At 39.8% G+C, this 12,089-nt stretch overlaps 1 protein-coding gene across 1 annotated transcript; it reads right to left on the bottom strand.

Moving 5' to 3' along the window:
- Positions 1 to 8,684: 8,684 nt before the first annotated feature.
- Positions 8,685 to 11,419, bottom strand: LOC122874850. Its single transcript, XM_044193304.1, has 3 exons — positions 11,270 to 11,419; positions 10,395 to 10,484; positions 8,685 to 10,293 (listed from the first exon to the last, which is right to left on the bottom strand). The coding sequence occupies exon 3, from the start codon at positions 10,288 to 10,290 to the stop codon at positions 9,007 to 9,009; it is 1,284 nt and encodes a 427-aa protein (XP_044049239.1). The 5' UTR covers positions 10,291 to 10,293; positions 10,395 to 10,484; positions 11,270 to 11,419; the 3' UTR covers positions 8,685 to 9,006.
- Positions 11,420 to 12,089: the final 670 nt, after the last annotated feature.

Genomic DNA, 12,089 nt, shown 5'->3' with positions numbered 1-12,089 from the left:
CCGTTAGGAGATATTTGCTGAATTTGACAAGAACACATGTATTGGATTAGAATCGTATACCCCACCTTTAAAGCACGTCATGGTTTAGCTCCCAGTTATATTGCTGAATTGCTGCTCCCCTTTGAGCCAGAGCGCAGCCTCAGATCCTCATGCAGAGCTCTGCTGGTTGTCCCGGCTCAAGACTAAAGGTTTTGCAGTCAGTGCCCCTCAGCTCTGAAGATCTGAGGCTGCAGAATCAGTGAAATCTTTTAAATCACTTCTCAAAATGTATCTTTTTAAAAAGCTTTTTATTAAATTTAGCACTATGTCCAACATGTCTCATTTATTTGCCTCATTGCAGTCCTGAAAAGTTTTAATCCTGGTTCAACCATGTAAAGCACTTTGTAACTTATTTTTGAAAAGTGCTGTATAAAGAAAGTTAATGCTGAAATTTGTACTTTTGGGGTCAACTAACTGAACAAAGTCTGTGGCAAACAGTTTAAAAAATCTCCCTTTTAGAAACGTATGGTGTTGACACAGATACCGTGTTTATGTTTTTCTATGCCCTTTCCCTTTAAGGCAAAGGCCAAAAAGGAAGTTAGCCTCATTTGCTCTTTGTACATCTGTTCAACATGTGAGACAGTCATAGTTCAGCAGCACATAAAGTCGAAAAGCACCCAGTGGGCCTTTGGGCCTCTGTTAGAGCTTGGTGATGAGTCGTTTTAATTCACTGGCTCAGCTGTTAACCACATTTTAAATTGAGAATTTAAATGTCACAGGACTGTCCCTTACTGACCTTTCTGCAAGTGATTGGATTGTGTCCTGGATATTCTTCAGCCTACAATGTTCCTGACAAAGCATAGTAGCACAGCATCACTTTTCTTCTGCCTGTAAACACGACAAAAGACTAATATACTTTATTTATTGGACATGCTTTCCAATATGGAGAACAAAGTAGAATAGTGATTTGTGTGAAATTGTAAACATGTTGGTGAGGGGTTGACTGGGCCCAGCAGCCGCTGTGCCCTCCGTGTCCTCAGAGGACAATAACCCCCTCAACACACAGCACTGTAAGGAAATGGCATCATCTTCTTTAGGAGGAATAAGCTATGGGATAAGAAGACAAAGAGTCTACAGCCATGCTAGCAGTACTGTGTGTGCTTTGAGCTAAATGCTAATGTCAGCATGCTAACATGCTGATATTTAGTAAATATAATGTTGACCATGTTCACCAGTGTGTTAGCATGCTAACATTTGCTAAATAGCACTAAACACAAATGACAGCAGACGCTGATGGGAACGTCATTAGTTTGCAGGTATTTGGTCAAAAGTCAAAGTATTGGACAAATTTAAATTTTGACCAGACGAAGCTACATGAAAAGTTCAGGATTACAGGAAGTTTTTTACAATTCACCCAGAGGGGGGACATGAATGTCGGTACAACCCATGCCATGGTTGTTATGATATTTCAGTTTGGAGCAAAGTGGTGGACCGAGTGACAATTACACAGGTGCACATGGTCACCTGTGTAATTGTCATCAAGTTTTGTTTATCTTTGGAATAAACCAACAAATTGATTAAACTTTTTATTTTATACTTTTTAAAAAACTTTTATTATTAAAAAGAAATAAAACAATTCAAGACAGCTAAACCAAACAAAATAAAAATTGATTGCCTGCTTGCACAGTGTTTATTTTTGAACTTTCACATCCTTCTCGTCTGCCAGATGGAGACACTGACTTGCCAGAATCAGCTGACAATCAGCTTTTTTCTGTTTCTACATCGGCTTTCTCGTTTTTCCAACATAAAGTGGCCATTCCACCCAAGTGTTTTCTACAATTATTTTTCAATGTGTTGAACTGTTTAAGAGTAGAGTTTGACAGCAAAATTCAAGACAGATTTTAGCTCTCTGAGTCAAGATGAAGATTGGTATTTTCTAGGTAACCACACAAAAGTCCTTTGAGCCGTCTCGAGCGGGCACAACATTGCCTCAGCCCAGCAGCTTTCCCATTATTGCTTTGTCTCACGCTGCAGGGCTCAGCAATCACAAAGAAGGATATCTGGGATCACTGATGAAGTTGCTCCTTTGTAGTGTCTCCCATTTAGATCTGCAGCAGCTTGGCTTACTGCTGGATCAGTAGGCATTTCAGTGAGTGCCAGAGGAGTGAATTTCTCTTTCACTCTGTCTCACCACACTGATTTGGACTCCTCTCTTTGCCAAAATGATTCCTGCAAAATGTAGCTTATGAGCCATGGTGGCTGTTTGGTCCCTTGACTGTAGTGGCTGTAGATTCCCGAAATATGATGATGAGAAAGTGATGAAATGCACGTCATGCCAAGCTGTAGGCTGTTCCGTGAGACCGTGAAGGACTTGTTGTGGGAGAGCTCACGAAGCAAAAACACAGCAACAGAACAACAAAAACAATTGCTAATGAATTTCTGATTACTATGTGTACAGAGTACTCGAATAATGGATAATAATTACAATAAATATATTTTTCTCTGACCTTATCTGTCCACATGGCTCCTGTTCTTCCTGCTTTTGTTTTTCAGTGCCAGACATTTCCCTTATCTATAAATAAGCCCTCCTAAGATCTTTCTCTACAAGCACATTAAACAGACCCAGAACATCGAAATAAAAACTTTACATGAAACCCTAGATTCTGTGAGATTTACTTGGCTTATTTTGAACTTCTAAATTTCCATTAGGTACTGATAAATCTATGGGACAGGTACAAACTGAATAGTTTAGATTCTTTGCCTTCATACTGTGACTGATATACTGCCTGTATCTGTGTTCACCTTACATAACATGTCTGTGAGTGGTTTAAGAGTCACAAAAATGGTGGGCCTCTTCATCTCAGGGTCTATAAAATTTAAACTAGAGTGCATTAAGAAATCTGCCAGAGATATGACCAGACAGGAAGATAAAGAGCTTTAAGTTGCTCATGCTGTTTTTTCCCTTAAGTGGAATAATAGTACATTAAGCAGATTTGCGCATCACTAGTGGCCTCCGCCCAGGTACTACAGACGAAAATTACGTTTTAGCTATATTTGTACAATACATGTATTGTGCATTGTTCCTGCTAAATAAACAATACATCCATTTGAAGCACCTGAATTTGAGGAAGAAGCCAGAGAAGTGATGTTATCATCTCATCTTGCATATATTTTCATCTCTACATACAATCTGATATTAAAATGATGCCTTGTGTCCTACCATCTTCCAAACTCCAACAAATGTACAGCCAGTTCAGTTTTGTCTTTTTTATGTGTAGCATCTCCAGATACTTTGCACATCAAGCATGCAGTATCAGGTTGTTTTTTCTTTGGCGGCAGAAGCTGGCCAGAATTCATGTTTTCAACCTGGCTTGTGTATCTGGCACGTGCAATGTTGATATCTGGCAAGTGCTGAAAGTGTGTCCATTCTTTCTGATTAAAGTCACCAGTAACTGAGCATGGCAGAGTGAGGTGCTGCATTACGTCACTGCCAGTTTGGAATGCATCTGACCTGCTCCCCAGTGTTGACTGAAGGGTCTGGACTGGACTCCGAGCTGTTGTCCTTCTCTTTCTCTGTGGTTTTCTTTCAGGTCCTTCAGAGTCTTGCAGGTGGTGTCACAAGGTTGTCTGCTGATGAGAGATTTATCTTTTAATGGGGGGTTAGGTTTAATTTGTCCAGTCACCTTGCATCTGGTCAAACCTCTGTTCAGTATCAGAGGTTCGACATATGGTGTTGGTTTAACTGTTGGTTTAATTATTGACCCAAGTGTCACAGTGCAGCGCTATATATGATAATGTATTATAATAATTTACAGAAAGCAGATAATCATGCTATATATACATTTAAGCAATGATTACAAAGCACACAACCTGAACTGAGAACCTTTACACATGGATGCACAATATGATGGTCATGGATTCACGGGGATGCATAGGAAATGTTGCTTACAACTTAAAAATTCAGGCTTATTTATTTAATTAATGCATTATTATTATTTATTCAGTGGTTCAATACAAGCATGCTAAATTAAAATTTATGCAACTCAAAAACAGTCGCTGTTGGCACCAGTCTCCCTCTTTGCCTATCATGCCGACACAGGCAGCTCGGCACAACAGAGCTCAAATGAAGTGTCTCCTATTCTTGTCTCAGCTGACAGGACGCGTTTCCTCAGGAGGCCACTTATCATGTTTGTCTTGACATTCCAGACCTAAGCAACATGGCGAGGAGGCAGAAATAAGCACGGTGTAAAGTGTGGCGCTGCACCTGTATTTCTACAGTCCTTCTATACAGTTTATTTAACTGCTTTACTGTCATAGAACTGTTCTTAAGGGGTGAGATACATTTTTAAATCATGTTGCAGGCTTTTGGCCCATAAATATTTTCACCTTTGGCTTAAAGGTTTACTTGTATTAAAAGAGTATTCCAGCAATTGCACTTCCAGAAAGCTGGGGAAATCAAAAAACTGAATGCAGCCGGTGATTTGTATTGTAAATTGTATCCATTATTCTGTTATTGTATTTCAGTTTAATTTTATGGCATACTTATTATTATTGTGTTATCTATTTTATGTCTGAAACTCGTGCTTGCTGCCTATTTTGGCCAAGAACACACTTGAAAGAAGATTTTTGCTCTCATCAAAAAAAGCAGAAGGTAGAGGTCTTCATTGGTCCACCTGGTTCCTAGTATCAAAATTATATTCCACATTATATTTACTCAAATCGGGTCAGGTAGGGTGATGATGGCAGACCCATCATGCTGCTGCAAGAGTTTTTGTTCCCTCTCTACAAGCGTGTTTGGGTGAACCACACTTTGGATTGGGACTTATTATCCTAACAGCTAGCATGGCTCTGTCCAAAGGTATAAATCTGCCTTCCAGCACCTGTAAAGCTCACTAATAAACACATTATATTTTGTTTAACCTGTACAAAAACAGAAAAATGTCAAAATCACAAGTGGTGTTGGGCTATTTCTCGGCAGGGAGCAGTGTCTTCCTTTCTCCTTTTTACACAAATCTGCCACTCATCTGAGATGGTTCATCATTTCTAAATAACTCATAAAGTTCAGTTGCTTTTGACTTGGTACTAGTCACATGACCTGGGTGACTGAGAATCTTCACGGACACTTTGGAAAGTTATTTTTGCTCTGCACCATATTCATAGGTAGCACATCTTCTTGGCAGTTCTCTGGGTCAGCGGTAATTTAATTTAGTAAAACTCTAATTTAATTTAGTAAAACTGTTTTCCCAAAGACTGCGTAATAAAATGTGTTTCTCTTTAGCTGTCCCACATCCATGCCAGTGAATTGAATTTCGTGGGTTTGCTGAGAACCAGAATGGTTGATTATGATAGCCGTAATATCTTTTTAATGAAACAATAATTAAATAGTGCTATAGAGCACACACAGAAGAAGAGGTTAAATTAGCTGTTAAGAGCTTAACATTTTAGGATTTGGGGGGGAAATGACTTTAACTAAAAAGAGTTTTATTTGAGCCAGCACGCAGTTGTCATTATGTTTCCCTGTAACCACACTCCTATACAGCCAGCCAGAACAGCTACATAGAAAACGGGATTTAAGTGCTTTCGTGAAGGGCATGCCAGAGATTCATCCGCAACTTTAAAGACAGTGGATGAACTGACTTCAAGCTGAGTACAGCTTCTCTTCTCTATGAAGGAAGAAACTGACGACTAGCTACAGGAGGTGAAAAAGATTTTTATTGTTAATGTAATTGTGTGTTCTATCATTTTAAGGATTCAAAGTGACCAGTCACTGTGCTCTATGAAGGAAGAAACTGCAAACTTTTTTCTAGCCACCTTTCTAGTCCACATTAAGTGAATATTTGATGCTAAAACCTAAATCAACAAAATAACAAACCAAGTAATTTGCTTGTGTCAATCATTTCATTAGTTCAGCAAGTCATTGTCCATCTGCTGTTTTTCTTTCATCCCTCCACACAGGCGCACCTCGTTGCAGGGGAATGTTTTAATTAGCTCCATTGAAATTCTAAACATGCCATAGTGTAACAGTAGCTAGTATGAGGCAGTTTTGAGAGCTAATTTAGAAATTTTTTCCAGCGCCCTGGGCTCATTGCACATGAGAACAGAGCCATTTACATTGCTGTGATGTGAATACAGTAATAGCTGTTGTGGATCAAGGAATAATTTCATGTGGTAATGTTCTCAAGCACATCTGTACATGCACACAGACACAAATGCACACTGTAATGCTGAGAGGAAATAAAACTTTAATACATGTGACAGGAGCGGAGGTGATTGAGCTAAACCAGCCTGAAAGTCATTGTTGTGGATGAGACAGACTGACCATTGCTTCTGTGAGTAAATATCCACACTACACTTCCAACATGCGTGTGAACAACATGATTATATGGCAGCCAGGCACTTTTTTAAAATCTGAAACATGTGCGCTTAATCCATCCAAATTCAGTTTTAACTGAACTGCGGCAGCAAGATGACATCTCCACCTCTCATCAGGCACAGTGAGAACTGAATGTGTACAGTATGACCCCGGCATCACCCCACTGACATGCAATCTTGGTCTGGTTGATATTTCCCAGCAGTGTCTTTTTACTGTTTGTTGGGATTTGTTGCTACAGACCCCTCAGGCAACAGTGTCATGTCTCTGTTTCATATCCTGAATCCCGTCACTGAATGTCATAAAGGACATATATCAATATTGATCCTTCTTCTGTGGTACATGGCGGCACTCACATCTCAAACAGGTCTTTGTTTCGGATAAGCATCAGTGGGAAAGGTCAATGAAATTTTGTCAAATGAGCACCAGAGAAGAGAATCTTATACCTCAGGCTGCCTTAAGCCCCAGACCTGACATAAAAAACTTAGAACTAGTCAGATTTATGATGCCTCAGCCTCAGTTTGAAAAATCAGAATCAGAAATACTTTATTAATCCCCGAGGGGAAACTCTTTTGCTACAGCAGCTCACTATCACTATAAAAAAAAGTAACGAGGACTCGGTCCTCCACGCTTAACCATTCTTGTTTGCTGAGAGTGAACGCAAAGGCAACTGTGTTAATTATGTTATTAAACTTTAAAAATGTATATAATTTGGCATCAAAAATCAATCTTTCACAAATCGTTATCTGTAAAGATTCCTAATAGACAAGTAAATGGGCTTTGTAGATCAAAGATTGTTTGTTGAGTTTTTGTGTGCCAAATGAGGGCAAAACTTTTTAATAAAGGGTACAAAACATATACTTAAGCAATGCTTAACTAATGCATGCCCATGAGGATTTAATCATGAGTTATTATATTTAATTATATAATAGTTTAACATTAAGTAATTATTTGCAAATGAGAATCACAACATGACTTTAATTGAAGGGACACAAATCAGGTTCTCATGTGTGATGTAATGATTAAGTAATGATGGACACATCATGTCTTATTTACACTATATGTAATTTATTTATTTTTTTCTGTTAAGCTTCTCCCCTAATTTGTCTATTGGCACCTGCTTAATAGTTTTGCTTTTAGTGCACCATTCTTTTCCATGGTGCATAACAACAAACAAATATAATAAAATAAAAATAAAAAACACAACCCCCTAGCTTGTACATATGACATAAAGATCATTGTGTCATATAGCTACGTATGTTTTCATCTGACAAACTGTTTGATTTTTTTTGCTCATGGTCATCGTTATTATAGCAGCCCTGCATACAGCACAGATGGACTCTTGCTAACTTTAGCTAGCTAGCTGGCTAACTGAGCTAGCTACCTTTCACAATTGGATTAGCTGCCTGATACATGGAGAGATGTCCCAATCAAGAAACATGAACCGAATTATCAATTGGATTATCATGAGGTTGTCTTAGTGGATTGCCTTCAAGGGAGCAGGTAGGCTACAAGTGTCTGTCTGCGTGTAATTTGCCAGCGGCTAGCTAGCTAGCTAATTGCTGGCTAGGTGCTTATATGCTGTCATTTGCCGGACTAGCCGTTCATATTTTGTTTGCTGTCTTCCTTACCATTCTCTGGATATTTGCGTTCCAATATTACATCAACCACGGTTTTGCCACAGGATTGCACAATGTTTATTCTGTTTGGTTGGCTGGTTGGTTGTGTGTGAGAGAGTGTTAGCTTGCGATGATCGGGATAAGATTGCCAAGGCAGACTGCAGTATCTGCAGTCAAAGCTCTTGGTTTTGTCAGGATTTTGTAGTTCCTGCAAATTTGACACGCTATTTTCTCTGAAACGGAACATAAGAAAGAAGATAAAAAAGATGTCACAAAGTCCAAATCCCGTCTTAACTCAATTTTGACCAAATGTGTAGTTACTGCGGTTTGCCTTTGTATGGCAGTGTACCCAAACCCTGCTGGTCTCAGCTCAGGTTGTCCTTCAGGCAAGTGGAAAAGTGTACACCAGTGCTGGTGAGCCTCAGACATTAGCATTACTCAATGACTAAGGATTTCTGTGTCCATATATTGTAGTAACTACAGATGACTAGAGACTATGGCCCTTTGGTTTCACTGATAAATCCTAATTATGCAACCCTTTGCATGAAGGTGATTTCTGTCTTTGGATACAGCAGCAAATATCTGTAAAAAGAAAAATACCCCTTTGTCCTTATATCCTTTTGACATGTCTTATTTTCTAAGTACATGGTTTTCTAGAAAGGGAGTGAAACTTATAATGAAGTAAACCACCTTTTTCACATATGATTGGGTCAGGCTGAGAATGTAAATCAGTCACTTGATCTTTATTAATAAAGCTTGAAATGTTAACAGCGAGAAAGATTGAGAGATGACAAAACAAAACAAACAGCCTTCCCTGCATTAACCCCTTCCTTTTTGTCACCAACAGCTTCAGCATTGTTGTGTATGTTTTATTCAAGGCAACTCAATTTAAATTTATATGCTATAAAAAGGGAATTAATTGCTTTGGAAAAATGTTGGGGTCATTATAAAATATTTCTAATAATGTTTGTCTTGAATCACTACTGGTACTGACTTAATCGTAAATTGCAGGTCCATTCCAGGGCCATACTGTTACTGCTATTTCCATTGCTTTGAACTCAGCTGCTGGGAGACATACTGACAGAAACACACCCCTCCCTCCAGGTGACCAGTGGAGCTGGGCAGGGGAAAGGGAAAGTGTCTTTTAGCAAGGCAGCAGGCATAACCTGACGAGAAAAAGATCAGAGCTCTTTGAAACATATCCTCAGCACCAGCCTGCTCAGAAAATGTTTCTGCAAACTCTTGTTTGCAACCGTCCAGAGAAACATACACCAGATAGATTTTTGAATTGGACTGACAGCCCATTAACACCTTCTCCTCAGAGAGGATTGTGTTTGCTTGACCAAGAGCTTTCTGCATCTTCCTCACTATGTACTTCTCATCATCCTTCTTCCAGAGACAAATCTGAATAATCAACCCCAATGAAACAAAGTAGAGACTAGAAATAGTGAGCACCCATACTCCAACAGAGGATGCGTTTATATACTCGGGCAAATAAATGCAAACAATGACTATAAGGCTCATATATGTAGAAAATGCTGCCAAGAGTAAACAAAATATTACACCAGTTATGTAGATCAGTACTCTAACCCAGAGTGGGCGCAGCCACACTTCATTTTGAGAGACACTATTGATCATCCTCACAGCTGTTCTGTACTTCCCTTGGTCCTCAATGATCAGGCGCAGTTGGTCTGGCACGTCCATGTCACTGAACTGACCAGCATCCCATTTATAGAGTCCCTCATCATTGACAGCAGTCAAAGGCTGCAGGGCCTTCCCGTTGTAGATAGAGGGAGGCTGGAAGGGCACCACAGTGGACCCTTGAAGCTGCTGGTTTGGGGTGCAGAGCACCTTGAGCAGTTTATTCATAAAGTTGGGGTCGTTGGCCTCCAGGTAGGTGAGGTGGCAGATGTGGAGAGGAACAGAGACTCCTGGCTCCAGCAGCACTGGGACGATGGGCTTCCTCTCCAGGCAGTCTCTGAACAGAGACATGTTGGCCTCCAGGAGACACCATCGGCTCCTCACAAACTCTGGGCTGAGAACCAGCAGGACCTTCTGGCTCTCCTGGATGCAGTCGGACATGTTCTCCAACACGGTGCGGCCAGGAATGAAGTCACGGTCATGGTAACAGATCTGCAGGCTGCAGGACTCCAGCTGGTTGATGAGGGAGTGGGTCCACTGGTAGTCAGTGCTGCTGTAGCTAATGAAGACATGGTAACACTCGCCATCTCTCAGTTTGGGAGGAACACAGATAGAGGGAGGCAGTGGGACAGCGGGCTGTGACTGAATGTCTGCAGTCTGAAGTGAATTCATTGGCTCCATTATCTAAAGAGAAGACAAGAGAAGAGGTGAGAAGCATCTATTACAAATGCCCTACCATGATACTATTTACCATTATGGTACAGCTACAAAGTATATTTACTCACAGTCTTTAACAGTGTGCAAGGCAGAAGTTAGAGCAGTCCCGCAGTATGTTAGCAGTGTGGTTTTATATGAGATACATATCTCGTCACTACCTGAGAGTATGGAAGAGAGAGAGAATTTAAGTTAAAATTATAATAACAGGGGTTGGACACAACATCAACACCTGTAAATGCCCATGCCTTTCTAAGGAACTCTCCAGACTTGCCGTCCCCCATCCATCCAACAGACGCCCTCAGTCTTTCCCACCAGTCTCAGTCCCATGACCCCTACTTCCACCTGCTCATCTGTTCCTCATTCCCCCATTACCCCCCCACAGTATTTATTCCAGCACATCTCCACCTGCTCCAGGCCAGGTCATCAAGGTTGCAATGTTGCTTTGTGTTGTTGTTGTCCAGCTTCTTCTACCTGAATCTGTACCTGTAACTGCCCCTGCCTTCCTGCCTGTACATTTTCTTGCCCCGTTCCTGTTAACCTGTGGAATCTTGGTTACTTCAGTTTGGACTTGCTGCATTGGCCTGTAAGCCATTGTATCAGTTTACCATTAAAATCACTGATCTGATCCTGTCTGCCTGGTTGTCTGCATTTAGATCCTTTTCCTTGCTGCCTCATACACACACACCCCGTGAAACATATATATCAATGAGGGTAGAATAAATACAGGCAAAACCTCTCAAAACACAATACAATTCAGTAGGACCATAAATTACAGCCTCCAAAATGATCATATTTTTTAACCCATACCGCTCTAAAACTGTTTTTTTAAAAACTGAATATCAGAAATCAGACATTGTTCACATTCATTTCCTACTGTTGCATTCTGTCAAATCATTATTGGTTTCACAAAGAACATCTAGAGAAAAAAATCGTATTCTCATACCAGTAGATAAACACATAAAGCAGTGCAGCAATGGGTCGTCAGCAGCAATATAAGGAAGTTGGGGCTTGGGGGATGACAAAGCACTGATCTGTTGGGAGTTTTGTTAAAGGCATATAGTACATTTTCTTGTACCAATGGCTTTATAACATGAAGTTGGTAACCAGTGACTGTCCCTTTAATGACAATGACTATGTTATGTCACCCTCACCCTACATGCTTCAGCCTGTCTTCCTGGTTGATATGTTCACTTTCATTTCACTGCGTAGGTCATCAATATATTGTTTATCATCACTTATTTAATATATATTATTAAATATATTTAAAATAAATTCTGAGCCACAGTTGCCCCATAATATAGTTGACATGTCACAGTATCTTGGTTTCCTTCGGAGTACTCCAGCATATTTATGTTTCTCAAAACCAAGATATGAGCTTTTTCATGTTTCTGAAACCAGTTTATAATGTTTAAATACACAAACCATAACCAGTGGAACTCCAAAAACCAGTTCGTAACTGGGATAGTGTTGACAAATGCACTCCCTGACAGATGGCAAGAAACGTGGGTTGTCAGAAAGTAAGGATTTTAATAAATACCAACTTAAAGCTTGTTGATTACAAAAATTGAATCTGAATCTTCTTTTCTTTTTATAAAAAGAAAGATATAGAAAATATAGAAATATATTTTTAGCCCTTTCCAATTACTACACATTAAATCAGATAATGTGACAGATGATGCAACATCTGTAAAATATTTAGATGAATCCATTTTAATTTAATTTATTACATAAGCTCGATGAGGTTGTATAATGTACTTCAACAT

Source organism: Siniperca chuatsi, linkage group LG4 (assembly GCF_020085105.1).
Source record: "Siniperca chuatsi isolate FFG_IHB_CAS linkage group LG4, ASM2008510v1, whole genome shotgun sequence".
Taxonomy (NCBI): Eukaryota; Metazoa; Chordata; class Actinopteri; order Centrarchiformes; family Sinipercidae; genus Siniperca; species Siniperca chuatsi.
Note: the sequence above shows the minus strand (reverse complement) of the source record. Positions and strands in the feature narration are given on the sequence as shown.

What these genes read in the sequence shown, in the direction of transcription:
- LOC122874850 (XM_044193304.1), bottom strand. Translation starts at nt 10,290, where the DNA reads ATGGAGCCAATGAATTCACTTCAGACTGCAGACATTCAGTCACAGCCC.